We start from the raw sequence: 26589 nt of genomic DNA, 5'->3' as shown, positions 1-26589 counted from the left end.
GGCGTGCCTTACCTCCCAAGCTCAGACCAGAGCAGGTTTTCTTCAGTGAAAGTGAAGATACTCTTCTGACGGTCTTGTCAGAAACCATGTCAGACTGAATTGCACAAGTACTGGCCCAGACCGCCAAGCCTTAGCTTTTCAAAAGCTCTGTTGATTTAGGTTATCCCAGAGAAGTCACGCACAGAAGTGCTGAGATGGGTGGGGTGGGGAGTTTCTCCTCAGAGAGAGCTCTCTAGTAGGAAGAGATAGAACGAGACCTGATTTCTGGAAGCTGAAGCTAGACAAATGAGGATCAGAAATAAGGTTCCCTGTCTGAACGGTGGGAGTGAATGACCATTGGAGTAACTTCGCTAGGCGGCATGGCTTCTCTGTGGCATAAGGCTGGGCGTCTTTGTAGAAGAAGTGCTCTCGTTCAGACAAGAGTGATGGGCTTAATGCAGAAATTACTGGGGAAGGTCTCTAGCCTGTTTTATACAAGAGGTCAGACCAGATTATCACAGTGTTCTGTGAGTTTGGTCCTTCTGGCCTTGGAATCAGGGAACCTGTGAAACTCTCACCAGGCTTTTTGTGAGACTCCAAAATGTTCAGTCTGGTTTAGTTTATATTTCTGATTATCACATCTGCTGCTTCCTGTTGTCTGTCAGGATTTGATGGGCTGCCCTGAAGTAGGGAAAGCTGTTCTCACAGAACTTCTGAGCCCACAGAAGTCAGTCCTCACTGGAGTTTTCCCAAGATATTATCTCATTTGAGGAGATTTCCAAGCCACTGGCTCACTCAAAAATATCTGGAGCCATTCGGAACATTTGGATCCTTATATGATATAAACTCCCAGATTTTGAGGCATGCTTGTCACTTGCTGATGGTTGGGCTAATATCCTTGGTCACATTTTCCGTGACGGTATCTGGTAACAAAACAAAAAAGCAGTCAAGTAGCACTTTAAAGACTAACAAAATAATTTATTAGGTGATGACCTTTCGTGGGACAGACCCACTTCTTCAGATTTGAAATAAAATAGAAGAAGCGGGTCTGCCCCACGAAAGCTCATCACCCAATAAATTATTTTTGTTAGTCTTTAAAGTTCTACATAACTGCTTTTTTGTTTTGTTAGTATATAGACTAACATGACTATTTCGCTTACTGTGTATCTGGTGAATGCCTGTCTTCTAGCTGGAATCTCAGTAGCATCAGGGATCTAGTATGCCATTACCAAGTTAAATCACCTGTGACCACACAATCTGTCTGCCTAAGCAACGGCATGTTAAACCAGCGGGATGAAACTCCCCTGTAAGATGATCTATCTGACGGTGATGACTCAGCTAAAGCATATCTGGAAACTTATGCAAACATATGGTAGGTGTTAGTGGCTACTTGCCTAGTGTTGTGCTGCTGTTTATTACAGTGGGAAAGAGGAAAAGGCGCAGTGCAGTCCACAGAGGTGTTGCTAGTACTATTATTGGTGGTAGCAATACTGTTGTTAATCCTTTTTTGGTTCTTAGCAGCAAAGTGTGTTAAGTATTGAATGCAAGGAAACCTGTCGTCATGCTCATGTCCTGTGGGAGGGAACTGTAGGCCCAGATACTATGAAAGCTGTGCCTCTGGCACAAAAGTCTCGCTGATGGCTGTTTTTGTTGTTCCCATGGAACATAGCTATTGTGTCAAGCGGAATGTCTGCTTCTCAGGTAGCCCAGATGAGGACACAGAGCAGGAACTCTGTTCATTGGGGATGGGTCTCTGGTGGCGTCAGAGGGAATTAGTGGATCTCGCATGGTCGCAACCTGGATAGTGAATCCATGCCTTGGTTTATTCCTGCTTTGCAGTACTTCTTCCCTTGCAGGCGTGCCATTCGGCTGCCTCAGTGGAATGGAAACAGTTTTCCATTATCATGTTCCTCTCACATCTGGAATTTTAAGCGAATAACATGAAAGACTCTTCTGCTTTCTTAAGCATTTTCTTCTCCTTCCTTTAATCATGCCGATATTTCCTGTGAATAATGTGAACTGCAATCATCATCTGCAGATCGGTGAATTCACTGAGCTGTTTCTGAAAAGGATTTTTTTCTGTGAATTTCAGATGACCAAGACCAAAATTATAACCACCTGATACTAAACAGTGCAACCCAGACACCTACCAATGGTAAGAGACAATGAAACATATTGTAACTGTCCCCTGACAACCAGTAACACCCACTGGCATTAAAATCATGTTTAATGTGAATAGAATAGTTCATATGTCTATGACATATGAACAGTTTATTCTATTAGCATTAAATGTCGGACCATATTTCTAAAAAAGGACATGTTTAAATATGGCCCAATCTCATAGCTTCAGTTGAATACCAGCTTCACATTCTCCCCATCTGGAGGCTTTGGGTTCATTTCCATGTCCACCGTGTGCTGCTGCAGATCCTGTTCCTTGGGGCAGCACCTGAGAGGTGCCCCTCCTACACCTTCACTGACAAGCCTACGGCCCCTTTGCAGTTGCTAAGGGGAGGAATTCACATTAAACACAGGGACACTAGGGCCTGGACCCGCAGGCTGTTGGTTTCAGGAGCGGGGCTGAGATGGAGTTCAGGGCTCTCCCCAAACTGACCACAGCCTCTGGGCCCAGGGCTGTGCAGGGCCCAGGTCTTGTGTCATTTGGCAGTAGCCCCTCTCACAGGGCTGCTGGAACACTTTGTACACAGGTTGAAGGTGGGGCTCGCTGACAGCCATGGAACCAGTCGGTAAACCCTGTATCTGCTGGAAACCTCTTCAATCCAGAGGTGTGGCAGCATCCACCCCTGCCTGCTAGGATCTCTCCTCAGCCCCACAGGCTGGGAGCATATGCCAGGCAATAGTCGCTCACCTTGTACTTCTGCTGACTCATCTCCACAACCTAGTGCTGACCCATCTGTTGGTGGCTGGGGTAGCTCGTCACCTCATGGCTGTGTAAAGTACATTGTCACCTCTCACATAGGTCCAGTGTTGTCTTTCCAGTGTAGCTCTGAAGCATTCCTTACTCTGGTCTTCCCCTCAATGCGTAGAGCCCCTTGTGGGCTCCCTGCGATGGACTTTCCATGAGAATGCCCCCAGAGAATCTGTGATTTCCCTTCTCTCTCCTGTGTGTGGCTTTCAGTACCTGGAGTGGCTCCTTCCTGTCCACCTGCTTAGCCCTCTTGGCCAAGCAAACTAGTGGGTTCATCTCCACTTCCTTCAGAGCAGTGTCTCAGTGGGCAATGCGCTTATCTCAGGTGCATGCAGCATTGCCATCCTCTACTTGGGCAGCCTGTGATGCCCCTGTCCATAATGCACATCATCCAAGCGCTGCCTGGTCCAGATAGACACAGCGCTGCCCGTCCCTGCAGGGCCTCATCTCCGCCACTGCTGAAATCCCCTTTTGTTTGTTCATCTGCTCACATCTGCTCTACCCCAGCTTCTTCTCCTACTGGCCTCCTGAGCCCCCGCTCCCCAGAGCCCAGCGTGTGCAGAATGCCGCTGCTCCATTCTCTCAATACAAAACATTGCAATCACGTCACATTCCATGGGGCCCACTTCACTTGGCCATCCAGTTCAGAATTATCCTCCCTGTTTTCACAGGCCGCTTTGCACTTGTTCCACCTGCTTCCCCTGCTCACTTTGCTCTCTCCTTCTGCATAATCTCCCTGCTGGGATTGTGAGAAACATCTGCTGTCTGAACCATTATGGTCATCACACCGGCTTTCCACCTCTATGCAAATCCCAGCTGGGTATATATCCATTCTTCCTTTCCTGTATTGATGGCTTTCTCTCTGTGGGTATGTATTATCTAGCTCTGTAGCTATACAACCTTGGGTAAAATGTTCCTAGATACATTTATTATGAAAACTGCCTTATGTTTGAGCTGAACCCTGTAAAACTTAAGAGCACGGGAGAAAAATTTGACTTGAAAAATTTACAGGCAACCTTTGTTTGACCCACTCCTATTTCAGAGAGACAATGGCTGCTCCATCGTTCAGATTACAGGTAATTTTCCATTATACATCTGAATTTTGCACTGCCTCCAAAACCCACAAAAGAAGTGATGTCAATTTCAAAATTGGTAGCTTCTGTCCAGTAGCAAGATGGGCTGTATTTGTTAAATCTGTGGTGAATTGGACTAGGCCTGTATGCAGGTGCGGGGGCGGGGGGGTGAAGGGTGCAAATATACTCATGTCTGGTTTCAACCCCTTCCTCCCCGCTGCACCGTGCAGGGGGAGTCTGCAGAGCATGATGGGGGAAACCAAACGCACCCTGGGAGCTGTAGTTCCTTTGCCAGCTCCCTTGCCTGCATTTCCCAGCAGGCCTTTGGCCTCTAGCAACACAAAACTAGCTATGAACATGTCTTAGGCACTGCTGTGAATTTACTGTCATGAAGAAAAAGTTGCAGTTACCCAAAATGTATTTAATTACTGCTAGCCTATATATAGTCTGAACTGAAAAACTCTGAAGATGAAGACTGGAATATTTTGGAAAACTGTTTTTCACTTACAATACCACAGGAAGGTCAAATAATGTAATTTCTATAAAACCTTTATTACTGTATAAATATTTATTCTGTTACAACAAAATCATTTTACCAATCCCTGTGTCTGCTCAAATTTTTCATTAACCTCTCCTACGCACACTCATTGCATGAATATATTGAACCACTTTATATTTAAAAAAATTGAGCTCCACATTTACAAAAAAAGCACACCCCAGAAATTTCTGCATACAGGCCAGGTTAGGCAAAGAGTTCCTGAACTAGTGACCCTGTAAAACCATAGTTGTTGACTGGAATCAAAAACACCACACGTTTGTCTTGTTTTGCTTTGTAGTAAAAAAGAGAAGACAAGGCTAAGGGAATAAGAGGGCACTCAGCATTTCTCCCTCCTTTCCAGCCTCTCAACATAGGGTAAATAGAGAGAAAAACCGTCAGTTAAAAACTGCTTTTAGAGTAGCACTGCTGCCTTCTGCACAGATTTCATGGCAAAGTCATGATTGACCCCTAAATATTTTTCACACCGTGTTTTCAGAATACTAGGTTAAAAACTAGAAAAGAAATTTGTGCAACATGTTGCTGCTCATTATAATCCCAGCATGTCCCTGTTAATCCCCAGGGACTGAGTGTGAGCGTGGGAAAATAGCTGAGTGGTAGCCATTGTCTCGTTGGAGGAGTGTGACCTTATCCCCCAGGTGTCTGTCTTACTAAGTTGTGTGTGGGAGAGAGGGGGTGTTGCTTTAAACACAAATATTCTTGAAAGGCAGCGCACATTTAAACCTGCACCTGCTGCCTTGCCTCCAGTTTAGTGTTTTTTGTCTTCTTGGGAATTGTAAATTTGTGCCATCACCTTTAGCTACTTTGACAGCCAGGTTCTCTGTTGCATTTAATAATTTTAGGAACCAACATGTGCCAAGGTAGTTAAACTCTTCTCTTGATCTGACAGATGCTCTCCTTTTCTGTGTGTGGTTGGGAGAGAGAAAGCGGATCAAAGCAGACATATTCATCACCTCAGATTTCAGATTTTCAAATACTTTTCTTCCCTTACCTCTCTTGTCTACTGGCTATCTTTGCAATACTCCTCTAGAGAGCAGTTTGACCTACTTAATTTAATTTATCCCTTTATTCTGTTCACAAACTGTCCATGATCATGAGAAAGTGTTTGGTATGGCTAATCCAGCCCCTAATAAATTGGACTGTTTTATTGTGGGCTTCAGTAAGAGTCCACTATTTAGAACCCACTCTTCAAAGCTCAACAAGGACAAGGGCAGATTCCTGCTCTTCGGACAGGAGAATCCCAAGCATTGTTACAGGATGGGGACCAACTGCCTATGCAGCAGTGCAGCAAAAAAGGACCTAGGGATTAAAGTGAATGAGAAGCTAGATATGAGTCAACAGAGTGCCCTTGTAGCCAAGAAGCCTAATGACAAATTAGGGTGCACTAGGAGGAGCATTTCCAGCAGATCTAGAGAACTGATTATTCCCCTGTACTGAGCACTGGTCAGGCCACATCTGGAGTATTGCGTCCAGTTCTGGGCCCCAGAGTACAGAAAGGAGGTGGATGCATTGGAGAGGGTCCAGCAGAGGGCAACAAAAGGATTAAGGAGCACGTGACATACAAGATGTTGAGAGAGTTGAGCTTGTTTAGTCTGCAGGAGAGAAGACTGAGGGGGGATTTGATAGCAGCCTTCAAATACCTGAACGGAAGGATGACTATTATAGAGGGGATCACAGACTGTGTGTGCTGCTAGGCTGCCGTTGTGTTGTTTGCATTAACGGCTGCCGGACCAGAGTTCAAAGAAAAGTCTCCCTGTTGCATTCTGCCTGGCAGAGTGGGAACGTTCACAGGAGGGGAGTTGCACATCATGACTCTGTTTAGAAACCTGGCTCCAAAGGAGTGGGGATTTCCAACCCCTAAAGCCCATTAATCTCAACCCTCAGTTCTGACAGCTCTTCATATCCAATGCTGGTTTAGGCGCTAGAGCAAGACACTTCGCTCCAGGAGGACGAACACAGGAGAAAGGCAGAACACCCTGTGCTAGGAAATGGTGAGAACCCCATAGGTCTGTGGATGGCTTTGGATGAGGATGTGCATGGTGCTTAGATACCAGCACCACAGCCGCACTGGGAGTGCCATAGACTAGAGCTGTGATACAATTTTCAAAAGTGCCTTTGTGCTTTAGGAGCTGAAGGGGCTGACCCACTCAATGGCCGTTTCTACACAGGCCACTTTCTCCGAAAGTGGCACGGTAATACATGGCCCGAAATATGCTAATAAGGCGTGGGTGCAAATTCCCCGTGCCTCATTAGCATACGGTCACGTGATTTGGAGTCTGGAAGACCGTTGTTCCGGACTCCAAAATGCCATTTAGAAGGGCGGCCCCGGGGGAGCTTCCGGAAGGAAGTCCTTCTTCCAGACACCCCTTCTTCCCGAAAAGTGCATCAGAGCTGCAACTGCCGCACTCATATCTTGCTGCCTCAACAAACAGTAGCTGTTAATCTACAACAGCTCCCGCAGCAAAGCCAGTACGTCCCAATGAAAGTCAACTCACTTGCCACTCCTGGCGCATGTGCCGGGTTACCAGCCCCTGAGGTAGGCCAAGATGACTAAAAGAAGAACTTTAGGGCTACATTCTCAGAAGGATCTGAGCCTTGTCTGTACAACTTTCACATGCAACTGAGGAATCAGCTGTAGACTTTACATGCACGGGTCTACGTTTTGCACAGGCATCGCAAATTCATCTGTTGATGTAACTGTGAATCTTTAGAGAGTAACATTTTATACAAGAGAAAGCAGTATTATTGAAAATGACAGTGATTCTTTTACATAAATACTAAAAACAGAGGGTGACACATATAACAGGTAAGGGTGTACATCAGGCATGAGGCAGCAGAGGGTCCTTTACAGTAGATACAGACGTTGGCTGGTTGATTCTATTTCTGTGCAACTGACAATGTCAGCACTGCTAACGTTTAATTTAATTATATTTATTGCCTAATTATTTTTGGGCACCTGGCTCAGCATAGTTATTATGACTCTAAATACATAAGTAAATAAAATAATTGCTGTTAGTAAGAAAGTTATATTAATCTTTTTTTTTCTTTTTTATTTTATCCACTCACTGCATTTGTCTTATTGGCCTACTACTAGTTTAGTTGTTAATCTAATATGGGTAGTAACTTACTCCATTTCTCAGGTTTATTGATCAACCACTTTTCTGTACCCAGCATTGGCTTTGCGGGGATGGTTGAAAATTCACTTAATGGCTGCAGCCACAAGAATTTTTAGCAGGTATCTCTTTGTTTAATTTCAGTAAATTGGGGTATTATTCTAACTGTGCCATAATTGGACTTTGGGGGATACAGCCGTGAAATAGTTCTTGCAGCAATATTCTAACATCAGGCCAGAAATATTCAATCGGGGACAATCCCAGAAGATATGAAAATGATTCCTGATACCATGGCATCTCTCTGGCAATTTGCAGTAGGTTTTGTGTCTATTTGTTTAAGATGCTGTTTACAAAATCCTAAGAATTAAGGACAGTTTAAATCAGCTTCACCCCCCTCAATAGAGGAGTGTAAAAGGAACTCAAAAGCTAATCAGCTCTCCATATAAAAGACTCCTCAAATTAACAGATAGGTGCGCTTTTTTAATACAGCTGCAAGACAACTTGAATCTGGAAGCAGGAAAGAGAAATGAACCAGCCAGTCTCGCAGTGGCTTGTAGAATACAGAGCTAGAGGAAAGCCATGTTTAGTGATGCAGTGGGGGGTCGGGGTGGGGGGATCTGTCTCCACCTGCCTGTAACCGGGGAGTTTCTATGCTGTGCAGCTTTGGCACAGATTGCCATCAGTCTGCTCACTGCACAATGACCTCACCCTGGCTTCACCATCCTGAGCTCCTTTCAGGGTGATGCTTATAGGCCTTTAGTCCTGTGTGCACCCAAAAGAGTACCCCCTGCAGTGCCCAGGCCCTCGCACTGGTGCCTCACAAAAGGTGTTGAGTTGTGAGCCGGAGCCAATCCCCCGCCTGGGAGTTTAGCTGCCAACCCACACATCAGCTTAACACACAGCACTTATATTCACGCAGCTTTGTAAGACTCCAAGGAGAAGCACAGTACCGCAGAGCAGAATAGGCTGAAGTGATCATACAGGTAGACAGGTGGTGCAGGTGTGGGGACAAGAAAAACAAAGCCCACTGTCACATGACTATAACCTAACACCGCACCTTACGCTCACCGTGTAGGCAGGGTTCTTACCTATGGCCAGCTCTCAGGGACTGCAGCCCCCTTTTCCGATTACAAGAACTCTCCTCTGTTCTCCCGAGATTGGTACCAAAATTGCTGTCAGCCTTTGCTTAGCTTTCACAGATTATTGTCTTTGTCTCAAGAGTCCTGGTAGTACAGGCTCCATCACTCATTGGGAGCTTTGCGTGGTCTTTGCCTCCTGACAACTTGGATAGCTTGATGATGTCTTTACATCTTGCGTAGATTCCGTCGTCACTATTCTTGGAGGTGATACCTGACTTTGTTTACACTGGAGACAGGAAAACAGGCCAAGCACTACTCCATAGTCCGGGCTGGGCTTGCCAGAGTTCCATCACGCCTCATTCTTTCTGCACCACTCATACATAGAACACAATTATGAGAAGGGACTTCAAGAGGTCAGGAAGAGTAGTTCCCTGCAGTCAGGGCCAGATCAAGCCCCATCTAGGCCATCCCTGGACCCTGACAGATGTTTATCTAACCTGCTCTTAAATGTCTTCAATGATGGAGATTCCACAGCCTCCCTAGGCAATTTATTCCAGTGCTTAACGGCCTGACAGTTAGGAATGTTTGCCTAATACCTACTCAAAACTTCCTTTGCTGCAGTTTAAGCCCATTGCTCCTTGTCCTATCATCAGCAGTTAAGGAGAATATTTCTCCCTCCTTATAACAAACCTTTAGGTACTTGAAAGCTGTTATAATGTCCCCTCTCAGTCTTCTCATTTCCGAACTAAACAAACCCAAATCTTTCAATCTTCCCTCATAGCTCAGTTTTCTAGACCTATAATTATTTGTGCTGCTCTTCTCCGGACCTGCTCCAGTTTGTCCACATCGTTCTTGAAATGTGGCACCCAGAACTGGACAGAGTACTTCAGCTGAGGCCTAATCAGCACAGAGTAGAGTGGAAGAATTATTTCTTGTGTCTTGCTTACAACACTCCTGTGAATACAGCTCAGAATGTTTGCTGGGTTTTTTTTTTTTTTTTGCAGCTGTGTCACACTGCTGACTCATATTTAGCTTATGGTCCACTCTGATTCCTAGATCCACTTCTGCAGTGCTGCTTCCTAGACAATCCCTTCCTGTTTTGTGTGAGAGAAACTGCTAGTTCCTCCCAAAGTGCAGTACTTTGCGCTTGTCCTTATTGAACTTCATCCGATTTGCCTCAGACCATTTTTCCAGTTTGTCCAGAGTATTTTGAATTCTGACCCTGTCCTCCGAAGCACTTACAAGCCCACCCAGGCTGGTGTCATCCACAAACTTTATAAGCATACTAGCAGATTTACCCAGTGTTGTTCGGGTCCTTAACTCATTTTTTTTTTTAGTTAAAGGAAAACGTACAAACTATTTTAGAAAAGCCCAGTCATTTAAACACTGTATTACTTTTACAAAGGTGATTTTTATTTTGGATTTCTCATTGGGATTGTTAAAATGTGTTTGTTTAATTTTTTTAGTAATTTTTAAATGGAAATTCCATCAAACATTTGCATCTGAGCCTACACATGACACCTTTAGCTCCTGAGTACCACGAGGGCCCAGGGTGGCAGCAAGTGGATCAGGCCTGAGCTGTTGTCTTGTGCTCTCTGCCTGTCAGCTCGGAGGGGCTCCCAGCACCACAACTTTGGCAGTTTTGCAAAGCGCCATAGTTACAAAGAGTGCGACTCACCACTCCACTGCAGCAATGCTGCTACTGCAGGGGAAGCCCTGGGGAACCAGGCCCAACAAGCTATACAGCCAGGTTGTGAGCCCTTCTCCACTCCCCGAGCCCTGCTAAGCTGGTTCAGAGCATACACACCTCCCATTGCTGAAGATACCCCTAGCCTGGGGGAGGCCCCGGAGGACACACAGCTGACAGAGCTAGCTGCAGTACCTCCCACCCACAACCCCTGGTGCTGCAGCATGCCCAGGGTGGGACAGAAAGTGTCTGGCAGGGCAAGTGACCAGAATGCAATCTGCTCCAGAAGCTGGCAGCTGGTCCCTGACGGCCCACGACCAGCTAATGCAGTGCAGAGCAGCGCTCAAGTTGCTGCATTCTTTGCCAGTGGCTGTGCACAAACCACCAGTGGGCTGTCCCCAGTTCCCTGGCAGCATGCCTGCTCTTGTGCACCCAGCATCAGCTGGAAGCAGCAAACAATGAAGCATGGACTTTAAGATGGATACCGATCTTTCAATAGTTATTTCTCTGATGAGCATCTATGCCATGCAGCAGAGGAAGCCACCATGTGACTCTAGCCAAATACAGAATTATTTGCTCTTCCTTCTCATGCTTTACCTTGAAAGCACTAAGGGTAAGTTTTGTAACAGGGTATCCCCTGATTATCCTGTCTCTTGACTGCCATCGCTAATGGAAACTGCTCAGCTCAGCCTACGGCTGTCAAGTGACCATATGGTGCAGTAGCTCCAATACTGACCTCTAATCGCATCCTGTTCCTGAACTCTGCTTTTAAGAGGTGAACATTCCCCTCTGAACCATCTGCAAAGGGGGTAATTTTTGTGAATTCTAAGTCTTAGTGAGAATGTAGCACTGATGAAGAATGGCGCTTAATGCTGATGAAGAATGCCAGATTAAAAGCTCCAGAGACAATCACAGCAGCATAAAAATCAGATATAAATCTGTGAAGTCAGCTCCATTTCTTCCTACCAGCACTTCAGGAGTCTCCTTTAAAATAGAGCTGTCTATGCTTTGTCCACTCTGCAAGCCTCTTTTTATATGCAGAATAGCAGAGCACAAGCTTCCCAGCCTGACCACTTCAACCTCACTGTGGAGGGATTATGGCATGGTGAAAAGGAAATACAGGTTCCATAGCTCATGGAATTCTTGCTGGCCACTGAGCTGGGCAACAACTGAGGAAAATTAATGAGGGTAGGGAGATTGCCTTTTGGGAACAGAATCCCTCCCATCCATTTCACATAGGCCATCTAACAAGTAGCAACCGTTACTAATTTTGGAGCTGGCAGTGGAACACCCTACATCGCATCATCATCATCCAGTAATAACCATCCCTGTAGGTAAAGCAGTATCTTTTCCTACACCAGCTTCCGTTGGTAGACGGGACGAGCTTTCACACGTCAAGAAGAACTCTCAAAAGCTTGTACCTTCCAGAAGTAGAAGTTGGTCCAGTAAAACGTATTAACTCCTGCACCTCATCTCTCTCACATCCTGGGACCCACAAAGCTACTAATGTGATGGATTCAATAGCAGAAGTCCCCTTACCCTCTGGTGGGCTGATCATGACACTGATGCCTACATTCCCTCTCTCTGGGGCTCCCCACCAGCCTGTCCTGCTCAGCCAGATCCTCTGGTGTACCCCAGATGAGGCACCGAGTTGAGGTACCCCCTGCAGAGCAACACAGACACTGAAACAATTCCGCTCTGGGAGGACTCAGTGAGAAGGGCTCATCACCCAGGAAACTAACCCCCACAAAAGGACCAAACCCCAAACAAATATGTCTTATCCTGTGTGAGAGTTCTAGGTAGTGAAAGCTCATAAGTCCACCTACATTATCAATGAAAGAGAGAAACACACAGAGGTTGCTACTTCCCTCCCTCTAACTGTTATTTACAATGGGCTTGATAGTAAACAAATTGTTTTATTAATCACAAAAAGTCAGATGTAAGTGGTTGCAAGTTAAAATAGTTCAAATAAGTTACTAAATTAAATTAACACAAAAAAACTTAGCCGGTTCTAATCCACTAGGAAATTTGTCACATGCAAATTCTTACCTCAAACAGCTGTTCTTCTCTCTGGTAAAAACCTTCAAATCCGAGATGATCCTTACTCTGACTTGGGTCTACTGCTTCTTCAAAGTCTTTGTATTGTCTTAGGGTGAGCCAGGCAGTTTCAAAAGCCAGGTGAAGACAAAAGACTGATGGCTTCCCATTGCTTAAATAGACTATTCCCCAAAGTGGAACTGTTTGATCCACACTCCCCATGCCTATAGAAAAATAGCAGATTCAAGACGAATTCCAGGTCACATGTCTGTCTAGGACCAGCCATAGTTTGGGCTTAAAAGACAAACAGGACCAGCCACAGGTTGTTGATTTGAGTACTGAGCCATTAGGTACCTGAAGTGTTACCAATGGTCCACATAAGCACATTTAGAACTATAAATACAATCACACTTTGTATTTCTAACTTCACACAGAAGAATGATACCGGACAAAAAGGGGATAGATGCACTGGGCAGATTGTAACATCACATTGCTATAGTATATGAAGTATTTTGCATAAAGCATCTTTGAGTTATGCACGTTCATATCCATTAGCCAATGTTCATAAAGTGGGGGTGGGAGGATGGGGCCAGGAGTATGGCAACAACACTGCAGAATAACAGTCCTGAGCACATTTCAACCATGCCCCTCAAAGCACTTCACAAAGCAGCTCAGCACATCACCACCTCTTACATAAGGCAATAATGTGAGGCACCCAGCATGGAGTCTTCAAGGGCAAAACAATTAATGTCATTGTTCCTGGGGTATCAAAGGGCCTTGTTTTGCTGCATCTCAGCACCGTGCAAGCTGTAAGCACAAGAACCCATCCTGGCTCCAGTGCACGATACAACCTGCATTCGTAGGCTGATGTGTCACAGGTAGATGGTTGTTGAAAAGCAGTAAAAACAGCCAGAGAAAGTAGGAGTCTGGACCCTCCCCATGTTACACTGACTGGAGGAGTTGCTGTCAATGGTAATAGTTCCACATGGCATCTAGTCTAGGCTTTTCCATCTCTGCATTTGTGGTATTATCCACCCCATGTGGTATTATCCACCCCATGACTAGGGTAATCCACCCTATTCTCTGGGTTCAGGGCAGGCCAAAGGGCGAATGTGCTCATGTATAGTTTTCTTAGCACCAGACACAATCTGTTCTTTAGCAAACAGAGTTCCAGCACCTGAAATTCCTCTGGTCAGCCCCACAGGTACCTGTATGCCTCATCCTCTGCACTGCTCTGCATGCCGTGCTGTTGTGCACGCTTAACCAGCTGCCATATTCAGCCACGGTGCTTTGCCATGGACGGTGAGTGACATGACTGTGGTATTCTTCCTGCACTGTACAGATGTGCAGCATTATGGAAAGGCCCAGTCCAAGGTGGCTTCAGCTCCATGCTCACTGGGAGTTCCCTCCTACAGATCAGAGCCCACTACCCTGAAGGCAAAGAGCAGAACTCCAACTGGTTCTCTGTCATTGCCCAGCTCCTCAGACGCCCAGCAGTATTACTTGGAGGCCCTGCCAGGTTCAGGTTCAGGTTCAGGCTCAGGCTCAGCTGGGATGGCTGTTGTACCAGCCTGTAAGAAAACATGGTCCCTGCTTACAGTCCAAAAAAGAGACTTTCTGGGTGGTTAGACTTAGAAAATGCTGCGGTATGTCAGAAGCCCAGCGTGGGCAGCGCAAGCAAAGGGATCCACAGACAGTAAAACCGAGTGAGCCTTCAAGCCCCCAGAGTTGCCCAATGGACTGCGTCCCCGGCTACTTTCCCTGCATTTGGGGAGGGGGATTTTATGCTGGCTGGGTGGCAATGGGGAAGGGGCTGCATTCTCACACTCTGCACTGGGTGCTGTCCCAAAGCCACCAGCAAGGGGAACAAAACAATCCGTCTCTGAAAGAACCCAGCTCATGAACTGAATAGAGACATGGGAGGGAAATTCAAGCAGAAGGAACTGCCACTTAACTAGTGATGGGGTATAAATTGCATGTACGATTGCTCCCCATCCGCTTCCTGACCTTGAGTCTTAAATACATTATGCAGCACTCAGCATCTCCAGCCATCTCACTTGATTCTTTAGTCTTGCTGAAAGACAGACAGCAGCTTTCAAGGTGACCTATCATTTGCCAGCTTCATTGTGTACTCCTGACCGACTGACTCCACGGATAACAGATGGTAAGCGGACAGACGGAGTCAGGGTGAGCCTATTAGAAAAGCGTGGCACCTAATTTCACACTCCTCATGCAAGCAGTCAATTAGCACTCTGGCTTTGACACTAGCCACAAATCCCAAACATATGACTGGGCTTATTTTGGCTTATCCAAGACTCCATGCCAAACGTAGCTTGTAGGCAGGTTCTTTGCAGAGAGATTTGCCAAGGGATGTTACCCTAATTCCTCACAATGCAAGCAGGAGTAGAGGGTTGGGGGCTCTGTCTCAGAGCTGATGAAGGTGCTGTTTACAGTATAATATCTAATCAATTGTTTCTACCACTGCAATGAGTACAAGGCACTTCCTAATCCTGCCATCAGTCCATTAGACAGGCACTGCAGTCATGAGCCAGACAAATCGATCGCAAAGCAATGGCGCATTGGCGAGATAACTTGAGCTAGGTTGTTTTTTTTTTTACCCTGAGGTCACCCCCACCTGGCGCTACACTCAGGTCTCTGCTGAAGAAAGCAGGGAGGTTTGGCTACTCCTGAGTCAACAAGGAAGCAGCCAAAATGCCTGGTGCAGCTGTGAACTGACTAATGATTTCTCAGGCAGAATTGAGATGAACGTCCAGCTTGTCTAGCCTAACTGGTGTTTCCTCTTTTGCCCAGTGCGTGACTCGGGCTCTTTGGCATTTACGGAGTCCCAGGAACAGCAGCAAATCTTAGCACAGGGTCCCTGGAAGCTGCTGTGCGGCTCTGGGGGGGCTGCGTTCACTCCACTGCTCTGTAAAGAAGCTGCAAGGAGCATCTGAGCCAAGGGAACCTCTCACCCATACCTAGATGTCCACACACAGCAAAGAAGAATGGGACACCTGCCCCAGCCCGATCAGCTGGCAGCCCTGTGCTTTGCTTCTGAGGCCAGTTGTGAGAGAACTCGTGTCTCTGCAGGGAGCTGCCTGCCTGTGCCATTTGAGGCTAAAACAGGCTGCCAGGGAGGCTGGGGTGGGTGTGACTTGTGCCAAATGGCTGTGCCTGGTGCCTGCTGCAGGGAGGTGTTGGTGTGAGGACCAGGGAAGGAAACAGTTTCCTGCAGGACATGGGCTGTCTGCTCAGCTGGCCTGGGCCCTGACGTGTGGGAGGAGTCGCTGGTGGCAGAGGGTTAAATGAAGCGCAGGGACCGCAGAGCGGGAGAGAGGTTTCTGGCTTGGCGCCGGGTGCTCGGAATATGGGGTAAGACACTGCTGTGGCAGGCAAAGGGAGGGTGGGGCCCACAGAGCCCAGCACACTAGTCTGCACCTTTAGCATGAGCAGTGGGGAGCACATATTACCAGATCCCAGCCAGGCTGTACCAACAGCCCCGCTCACCCCTGCACACTGCACCCTGAACAGAATGGGGTCAAGCCTTCCTCCAGCTCTGCTTACCAATGGGCTCTCTGGGCAGGGGCCAAAACCTCAACATCTTTGTTGACCTTTTCTGCACCTTTTCCAGGACATCTTTTCCTGAGATGAGGCAACCACATCTGCACGCAGTATGCAGAAAGTCATTGGACCATCTAGTATATCTATTATAGAGAATGTCTGTCTGTCTGTCTGTCTCTGTCTGTCCTTCTGTCTTGTCTGTTTGTTCAAGAACGCTGCCAAACAGTCAGAGCTAGGACCTCCCCATTTGATACACAGCTGCCTCTCATCATAACTCAATGCAAGGTCAGGGTTTGGTGGTGCCAGGAAAATGGGATGTGCCTGGAGTGGGGCTGCTTCTTATCAAACCACACAGGAAAGAGACAATCACCAGGCAGGGGAAATGGCCTGGCCAGGAGGTGGCCCCCCCACCATTCCAGGACTGCCCCAGCCCTAAACTGCCCACCTCCCCCAGGCACTCTTTAGGGAGGGGAGGGTGAGCTGAAGCTCCCCCTGATTCATCGCTGGCTGCTCCCCTTTGTCAGGGAGCAAGGGGAAGTGCAGCGCTTGCTGCATCCTTCCCTCTGGCTGGGGAGCACTGGAGGCAAATGAACCTGGACCTGCCCTAGCCAGGGGACATGCTCCCTTCCCCTGGCTGTGCCTGTTGGAACTGTGCCAGCCATGGAGAGGTGCTTCTCACCTGGCCCCAAGCTGCTGTGGTGAGCACGGGCTGGGGTTGTCCTCTCTCCACAGGACAGCCGCCTACTGAACCCTCCTCCCAGCCCCACCTCAGAGCAATGAGTTACATGAAGAAAAACTTACATGTCTTGACTTAAGGACCTAAGCTAGGCCAGCTGAATCGTCTAGTGGGTTTGTATAGTGGCAATATGATAATTTAGGGTCGATTATTTACCCTTTTCTCAATGACTTCTGACATTCTGTGTGCTTGTTTGACTGGTGCAGCACAGTGAGTGGATGTTTTCAGAGAGCAATCCACAAGAATTCCAACAGATCACTCTCCAGTGATTACAGCGAATTTAGATCCAATTATATTATATATCTAGTTTAGGGTTACCATATAAAAAGAGGACACCCTTGAGAGGTGGAGTGTATCTATTATCAGTATCTATCAACTCACATTGTTTTAATGTGTTACAGTACATATAGTACATTAAAACAATGTGAGTTGGTAGATACTGATCCAGAAACATTCCTTCTTGCGGCGGGATCCTCCTTTTTGAAAGATCAAATATGGTAACTCTAGTGTAGTTGAGCTTATATTTTCCATTGACCAGTAACTCTGTGTCGTGAGATCCTTTTGAAGCTCTTTGCAATCTGCTGTCGATTTAACTATCTTGAGCAATTACCATCCGTTAATATTGCCACCTCACTGATGAGCCTTTCTCCAGATCACTTATGAATAGGATGAGTAGGATTGATTCCAATAAAGACCCCGTGGGAGGAACATCACTACTTATCTCTCTCCATTCTGAAAACTGATGATTTATTCCTCCCTTTTGTTTCCTGTCTTTTAATCAGTTACAGGAAGGGCCTTCTCTCTTATCCCATGACCATTTACTTTATTTGAGAGCCTTTGGTGAGGGACCTTGTCAAAAGCTTTCTGAAAGGCTACATACACTATATCTGTTGGAGCCCCCTTGTCCATATGCCTGTTGCCCCCTCAGAGAATGCTAGTAGAGTGTCGAGGCCTGATTTGCCTTTAAAAAAAACATGCTGACTTTTTCCCAACAAATTAAGCTCTGACAATTCTGTTTTTTAAGATAGTTTCAACAAGTTTGCCCATAACTGAAGTCAGACTCACTGCCTTACCTCCTCTGGAGCAATTTTTCTTTTTTTTTTTTTAAAAGACATCACATTAGCTATCCTCCAACCATTTGGTATGGAAGCTGCTGTAAAGGATAGGTTGCAAAGCACAGTTAGTAATTCTGCAGTTTCACATGTGAGTTCCTTCAGAATTCTTGGGTGAATGCCATCTGGGCCTGATGACTTATCACACTTCAGTTGACCTATATGCTCCAATCCCTCTTGTAATGACACCTCAGTCTGAGACAAGTTCCTCCAATTTGTTACCTAAAATGAATGGCAGGTTTTTGAATCTCCCTCACATCCCCTGAAGGGTGGGCAGCTACGTCAGGAGACAAGGATCGCCTCAACTCACTGTGTCCTGATGACCAATGACAGGACCAGCCAAGGCAGGAGTTCCACTGGAAGAGTAGCCTACTCTGTCGTTGGTTTGAGAAATAAAATGGCCTGAAGTTCAGCTGTGCGCTTGAGCCCATGATTCAGAATCGTCGGTCACTGAAAGCAGCAGGAAAACACACACACATACACACACACATTCCCTATCTCCCGCCTGTGCCGCATCCAAGCTGGCCCAGCAATGCCTCCAGAGTCTACCTTTCACCTAAGCCATCAGAACTCTGCAGGTACAGCTACACCCACTGCAGATGGCATGTGCTTCGTGCTGCAGGCGGCATGTGCTTCGTGCTGCAGGCAGCTGAGACGCACGGGCTCTACTTGAGCTAGTGCACTAGAAATTGCAGTGTGGCCATGCTGGCACAAGCTGTGGCTTCAGCTAATGGCACACATCTATGTCCAGGGGGTCAGGTGGCCATGCACTCAGAGAGCTAGTCTCAGGGGATGCGCACGCTGCTGCAACCATCCTGCTGTTCATAGCACACTAATTTCAGCAGAGCTGAGGTTACTGTCTACCCAGACTGGGACGCCAGCTCCCGTGTGCTCTGTAGCTATCCCTTTCAACAGAGCAACCTCGAGACAGCTCGGGAACCTCACCAGAACCCCAGTGCTCCAAACAGAAGCTCCCAGCGTGCACTTAATGCTTCCTAGTCTATTTTGGCTTGGGACATCAGCCTTCTCAGGGTGGAAAGGTGAAAGATCCGTTGTGCCTGCTGTAGTCTCTGGTCTGTCACAGCAAGACTCAGGCGGGTATTAGGCCACACAGATAGTTTCAGGAACCATGACGTCTCTTCCTAGAGAGAGAGAGAATGGAAAGAGATGGGAACTCAGGCAGTGACGTTTCAGGGTTAGGAGCCAGTCTCGGTGGCGCGAGCAATGGCACATTGAGTGCAGAGAGCAAGGAGGAATGAAGATCCCATGCCCTCCCGAAAGGGTCAGTGCTTGAAATCACATGACTGATTTAAAGGGCTGGTGTGTTTCCAACGTCAGTCAGCATCAGGTGTTGGCATGGGGGACGCAGGGAAGCATTTCCCCCCAGCATGGCTGGATCATGTGTACATTGGTTGGTGCACTCAGCCTGGAGGTTAGTTTCACCTGTGCTAACTCTGCCCTCAGAGCTGAGACACTACAGAGTTGCATTTTCTGTCCCTCACAAGGTGACTCTCTCTACCCTGACTTAGCAAAGGTGCCTGCATTCTAGGCAGCCCGTCATGCCGTCTGCATTTGCCAATAGCAACAGTGGAGACTAAAGGCAGCTGCACCTTGGGGTCCATTTCCCATGGGTAGGCTGGTGCCAAGTTGGACTAGAGCTCAAGGACCAGCTTTGCTACCTGGCCAGTGGATGGGACTGGCATGCCTCTCTCTTCCCTGTCTCCGGGAACATTGTGTGGACATGTTTTTATTCTTTCTTGCAGAAAAACCACGGATGAACAATATCCTCACTTCTGCCACGGAGCCCTATGATCTGTCGTTTTCCAGATCCTTCCAGAACCTCTCCCACCTCCCCCCATCCTATGAGGCTGCAGTCAAGACTAATCCAAGTAAATATTCTTCTCTGAAGAGATTAAGTAGGTGCCAGCTCATTTCTTTTGTTTGGTATCTCATTAGCTTGTGAACTGCCCTGGGCATACGGACAAGGCAGAAGCTCCACACCCTTTGCCATTGCCCTCACTGCTTTGACATTGCTGGTCTGAGGTGTTGTTCTCTGTCACTTTCCACTGAGGCAGAGCAGCAGAGAAAAGCCACTTCATTACCCCGAGCGAGTGATGGTGCCGTGGCTGTTTCCTGGCTGACCTCTTACCTATCTAGTCATCCAAGTTCTTCTGTTGGTACCCAGTATCATGGTATCTGAACACCACAGAAAGGCTTTTCAAAACACAGGTTGTAATAATCGCCCATTTCCTGTAATTGTTCCACCATCCAACAAAGCTGTAGGAGGAGATCTTGAAGTGTATCCCATAGACACACAAGGTAAAGCTTAGTGTTAAACCTTAACATGAGAAGTGAGTGTTTGAGAGGCTGGAAGCTTCCATTAACTGTGTCATCTTTTGATGTTCTCTACTGTTTAAGTGTGGTGTAGCTGCAACCTGAACTGTCTTAGTGACTTTTTCTTTTGACTGGTAATTTTGGTGGTTGTATTCAAAGGGCCGTCAATCTGAAGCTATGAACACAGCCTTTTCTTCTGTCTTTCTATAAGCGTCAGACTCCCTATTGGTCAGATGATGCTGTCATGTTTTATGAGAAGGTTTCGCTTCTGGCACTTATCAAAACCACTAGTACCACTACCGCACATTGAATGGTTTGGATGCAGATTTCTTGCAAATGCCTCCTGGCTCCACTTGGCGCCAAGGACTGAGGCCCCAGCTACACGGAAGCTGTATCACTTTAGCTACACCAGAGTAGTTACAGAAGTCCACCTCCTAGTGCGGGGGCCCGTGTACACCGATACAGCTCTTTCCGCACAGGAACGCGTGTGAGCAGCCCCAGCATCATGGACCTTTAAACACACGTCAGTTTGGCACGCGGGCCTGCGCTGCGATAGCTGCCTCACAGAAAAGAACAGCTCTTAGGTGTCAGGCAGTCCTGAGTACTCGGGTTTTAGCCGTGCTCACCTAGCGCTGAATAAGGGTGGAGGTGGCAGTGCTGAGCTCTCAGGATGCTGGTTTTCACCTCTCAGGTGGGCTGAGGTTTAGGGGCTGGCAGGAAGGTGCCCTCAGTCAGGATAAGAAAAGACACCTGTGGTGGCCTCTCTCAGACTCGGACTCCCCGCCTGCCAGACAGAGTGAAGGGAATGAGAGGTGGAGAGGTAAACCCAGAAAGCTGGGCAGGTCAGAGTTCCACAGATCCTTGCAAAGGGGCAGCTCCAGCACATGGCTCAAGCCTAACTTCAGGCTAACCCTTAGGCCGACAGGGCACATAACCCTTTGCACTGGCCCCCAGGGAATAACAAACTCTGGCTAATCACTAGCTAGTCCGTCAATGGGCTATTTCTGAACATACAGGTCCCCCTCTCCATCCAGAGGCATGGCACCCTCTAGCAGCAGCAGGTAGGACCTGTCAGTCTGTGGCAATGGACCAGTGGCAGTTCCTGGCATGGCTTTCCGATTTTCCCATGCTGCTCTGCATTGGTTATTCTGGGCAAGATGGTGATTGCTAAATGCAGAATGAACCAGCCAAGGACAGACCTTCTGTGCCACAGCTAGTATAGGGCACCTGAGCTGGGCCAAGGTTTCCCAAGGTGTCAAGAGGAGAGAGCTCACCTTAGCCCCTGGAAATCCCTAACCCTATGGATTCCTTTATTTATTCCTTTTGGCTCATAACCAGTGATGGACCTAACTTCCATTACCTTATCCAATTCTATACATGTGGCCTTCACAACATCCTGTGACAGATAAACAGAGTGTGGAAGGAATTATTTAAGCTAAGCACCAATGTAGGCACAAGAACAAACAGACATATGCTGTCCATCAACATGCTTAAAATCACATAAACTTTTCTAATTGACAGGGAAGTGCATTTCACGAACATCCTCCCAAGGGGACTACATACCTGACTGATTTCAGGACAGAACTTAAAACGTTTAATGGAGAGTACGATAGGCGGAGTCTGCCTAAGACTGCCTGCTAATGAAGTCAGGCTTACCAGCCAGTAACTGCCATGATCACTTCTGCCGCCTTTTTTAAAAATTAGTGTCACATTAGCTATTTCATATTCCTCTGATATTGAATCTGATTTAAGTGATCAATAAAATACAACAATAGCTAAGTTCCTTCAGAGTTTTGGGTGACTCCCATGTGGTCCTAGGACTTATCACTTTTAACTCCAATTCACATTTCTCAGATTTGTCACCAGAAAAGAATGGCTCAGCTGTGGGAATCTTATCCATATCCTTTGCAGTGAAGACTGTTACCAAAAATTTTACCATCTGCACAAATGCCTTGTCTTCCTAGAATTCTTCTTTAGCACCTTAATCATCCTGCAGCCCTGCAGCCTATTGAGCAGGCTTCCTGCTTCAGATGTGCTTTTAAAAAATGCCTGTCTGAATTTTTGGCGAGTTGTATTTCAGATTCCTCCCCTTTTATATTTTTACACTTGACTTGCTTGTTTCCTTGTCTTTTCTATTTTCGTGTGTGTGTGTGTGTGTGTGTGTAACTGACTCCTGTGACAGATGTGAGATTAAATTACCTTTGTTTCAAATATATAAAACATTCCCAGAAAAGTTCTGCGCAATCATTGGGTGAAATCCTTCTCCTGCTCCCTATCTGCTACCCACTCCTTCCAGTCTAGTATTCCTTCTATAACTTTAAAAAATTACATTGCTTTTTTTTACGCTCTCCAAAGCACTGAGTCGCCGTGGTGCTGCTGGGGTGTGTACTGGCGGTGGGGTTCCACTGCAAAAGCTGTAGGTGGAAATTTGGGTGCATTGTCACTTGGACTGATGCTATTTGGGCTTTTTGGCCTGGAGGAAGCTGTGGCAAGGGTTGGGAGCCTGGCAGGGAGAGCCAAAGCCATGTTTCATGAGAAGTGCATTAAACCTTCCAGCCATCCCCCCAAAAACAGCCCAGATCAACCTTAAAAAGTCTGAAAATGACCAGGAAAGTTGTGATGTTTTGTCACCCACACCCACCCGTAAGCATCCTGTCTCTCCATGCACTTAAACTTTGGGCAGGAGGAGGGTTGTGCTGTGGAGCTGCGGTTCTCATCCCTGACCCCAGTAGTCAGCCTACATGGAAAAGGTCTCAGCCTGGCTCTCACCCACTCTGCTGGGTGGCAGCAACAATCCTACCAGACCTGGGTCTCTCCGCTAACATCCCAGACAGCTGGATCATTCCCCACTGGCTCCTGAGTCCCAAAGGGTGAAGCCAGCCCCACTTATCAGCTCACTTTGGCCACACATGCCACCCAGTTTGCACACGGTAGACCTACTCATAAAAAAACAAAACAAAGCTCATTAAATAGTAAAATCACAGCTTCACAGAGGAACTAGTGTGAGGAAAGCAAACGTAGACAAGCTACACAGCGCAGGAACAAAGATGCACCTGTGAGTTTACTAGTTCATATTAAATAAAATTGCTCCTCTGATAAGAGCGACCTAGTGATTTACACCCCTTTCCCAGCACACCCTGACAGCTATTCAAAGTGGAGAATGCTCCTCCTTGCTCATTTCCAGGGGGTTCCCCTTTCAGTAGCTCTCCTGTACATTGGTTCCTCTTGGACTTGGCCAGAAAAGAGGTTCAGTGACCAACGTAGCCTTCCCTGCCTGATTACTTCATGACCCTGTGGTGAGGCAAAGCTGAAGTCACATCACCAGAAGCTAGTGCACCTATCTCATGACTATTAAATGCTTTCCAGTGCAAAGTTTGTTAAACAATCCCACTCGGTAGATGCCACCCTTAAACCACAGTATGCCACTGCTTAACCTGTCATTGCTTCAATGGACTCTGCGTGGGCATTGGCTGATCTAGTGATGCAGCTGCAGCAAAGAGCCTCAAGTCATGAAGCACCTGCTGACGTCACTGTATTTCTTTGGGGCCAGAAGATCTAGTCAGAGCAAGATCTGCTCAGGTGTGGAGCATCTGTAGCGGTCATCCTGCACAGAGCATGACAGTCAGGCCGCCCCTCCCTCACCCATCATATTGGACTTCATAAACGGTACCTAGGCAGCTTTCCCGGACATTCACAAGACCACTGCTACAGGTGTGCTATCTTCTAAGGAGCAACTTACAGCCGAGGGGCTCTCAGCTCGTTGGGGTGATCGAGAACGATGCTGGTGTCTGGGGAGCGGGGCGTGTAGCCATTCAGCGCCAGGCGTTTTAAAGTCATGGACGTTTTTGAGATGAAGAGCCACTGCCCTCCACTAAAGCCGCTTGCAGCTGCTTCCTTTTGGGATACTAGTTTAGTGGGACAGACACGAAGTGTTGCCCAAACCACTACCTAGAATGAAATCTGGCCAATACAGAACAAGGGGTTAGGGACAGAAAAGGCAGCAGAACCCAGCCCTACCCATATGGTTCTCTGTCCCGCCGAGGGGCTGAGCCACGCTTAAAGGGGGGATGAGGCAGCTCAGGCAGTAGCAGCGCCTGCCTGGTGATTCAGAAGCCTTTGACCCAATCCCAGCCCCTACTGCTCTCTTTAACATCCTCTGCTTCAGCCTGAGTGTGAAAAGGAGGCCGGAGAACCCAGTGTGGTGTATTGTCCTTAATATATCCTCTGGGCTGCAACCTTCCCAAAGCTCTTGACTGAGACACCTGTGCTGTCCAAGGGAGCTCAGGAAAGGGAACTAGCAAAGGGCACCGTGTCTGTGGACACTGCACCCCATTCTGCTTCTGTGGCATGCTGAAAGCCAGGGGAGAGGTGCCACGGAAACTGCTCCCTTGGAATAATTGTGGGGTTGTCTCTTTGGGTGGCAACTTCCTTTTTGGCAGGTTGTTCTATCTGCTCATGCTCAGCATCAGGCACTGGGGTGATGCCACTGAGGTGGCCAGGCATGTGACGGCCAACATACCACCATGCCAAGCCTTACATGAGTTAAAATCCAACACAAGGCGGTGTGCACTGAGTTCCCATTTCTATAACAGCGCACCCAAGATGGGGGAATGGCAGGCGGACTAGCGTGCATTCCATGGAACAATGGCTCCTCACAGAGCTGAATGATGTGTACTGAATGGCCTCTGTTTCCCTGCACTGATATCCTGTCAGCTCCCTCAATGCCCTTAACACCAAACACTAGACACCAACCAGAAAGCACCATTCCCCACGAGAGTACCCCATGTCCCCAGGGCTAATGCAGCTGAAACAACAACAAAAAGACTTAAGTGCAGAGAGCAAAACTCTGAATGAAAGCAGCATCCATGGGACAGTCATACATCATCAGCCACTAATACAACACAATCACTATACTACACTGTACTCTACTCTACTAGACTATAATCAACATGATACCATTGAAACGAAACGTTAATCTTTTCAGTGACCTGTTTTTGTAAGGGCCTTTCAATGTTTCTTCAAAAATGTCACTTTTTGTTTTAGCTACATTTGGAAATTTCAGCTTTTTGTTCCACTTGGACACACAAGGAAATGTCTAAAAGTCAGAATTTCCCACACACTGGAAATTCTGCTTTCCAGCCAGCTTGAATTCCCCGTGAGTGACCTGGTAATAGTATAGATCATGTGATATCGTGACATGGACTCAACGTGTTGGGTTCCTGATGTGACATACTGGAACTGCATGTGAGCAAGCACATGAGCCCTCATGCCCCCCACCCTGTATGGCTGTGCACATGTACACGACACACGCTGGGACCGTGTGCAGTACATACGCACTCACACAATGCAACTGGTTCTTGGTGTACCTTGATGGATAGCACAGTGCTATTGCAGGTCCCTTCAGGATGAGGTGAAAGGCCTGAGAGGGCGCCATGTAGCTCCTGCCTCAGACGTTGTCCAGCACCCCAGAAGGCCTTGTTCCAGAACGCTGTTCTCTGCGCAGCATTCCTGGTCTCCCCCCATGACCTGCTGCGCCTAACACCTGTTCCCTTTCTTTTCCCCCTTGCAGCTGACAAAGAAGCCGATGAATACTACATGAAGAGGAGACACCTTCCTGATCTGGCAGCACGGGGGACCCTCCCTCTCAATGTCATCCAAATGTCTCAGAAACAGACCAACCAGCGGGAGCGGCCCCGCCGACCTGTGAGGGCCATGTCCCAGGACAGGGTGCTGTCTCCTGAGAGGGTCATGCCTGAGGAATTCAGCATGTCCTATGAACGGATCCTCTCTGATGAACAGCTTTTGTCTGCAGAGCGTCTCCATTCCCAAGACCCCCTGCTGTCCCCGGAGCGCACAGGTTTTGCAGACCAGTCCATGTCGCGAGCAGTGTCACACACGGACGTCTTTGTTTCCACACCTGTCCTGGATCGCTACAGGATGACAAAGATGCACTCCCATCCCAGTGCCTCAAATAACTCGTACAATACCTTATGTCTGAACCAAACGGCCGCGAAGCGCCAAGCCTTCGCCTCCCGACGGCACAACACCGTGGAACAACTGCATTACATCCCAGGACACCACCACCACTACCGCACAGCGAGCAAAACAGAGGTGACTGTTTGAGATGACACTGTGCATTGTAGATAACCAGTGAGGACTGCTGTGACCCCAGTACCCTAAACTGCAGTGGCCTTACAGGCCAAGATAACCTCTAATGGAGTGTCCAAAAGGACTTTTCTGACAGTCACATCTGCATTGTTTTTAAAAGCATTCTCGTGTTGCTGACATAAAGACCAAATGGTGAGGGACCCCAGCTGGGCCAGTTTCTGTCAAAGAAAGCCATAGGAGTAGGTGGCACCTCCGGAGGGCTAATCTGCTGTAACTCACCGGTTTTTA

General features: G+C 47.5%; 1 protein-coding gene across 1 annotated transcript in view; it reads left to right on the top strand.

Annotated features, from left to right (window-relative positions):
• The window catches only part of SHISA6 (shisa family member 6), a 201838-nt gene extending 175522 nt beyond the window's left edge, over positions 1 to 26316 (top strand). Inside the window, exons 4-6 of the mRNA XM_075015000.1 lie at positions 2072 to 2134; positions 19623 to 19775; positions 25763 to 26316. Coding sequence (XP_074871101.1) covers positions 2072 to 2134; positions 19623 to 19775; positions 25763 to 26316 — 770 coding nt within the window. The remainder of the gene's footprint in view (positions 1 to 2071; positions 2135 to 19622; positions 19776 to 25762) is intronic.
• The last annotated feature ends 273 nt before the right edge of the window (positions 26317 to 26589 follow it).

Source organism: Carettochelys insculpta, chromosome 20 (assembly GCF_033958435.1).
Source record: "Carettochelys insculpta isolate YL-2023 chromosome 20, ASM3395843v1, whole genome shotgun sequence".
NCBI lineage: Eukaryota > Metazoa > Chordata > Testudines > Carettochelyidae > Carettochelys > Carettochelys insculpta.
This window is presented reverse-complemented; position numbering and strand designations above follow the sequence as displayed.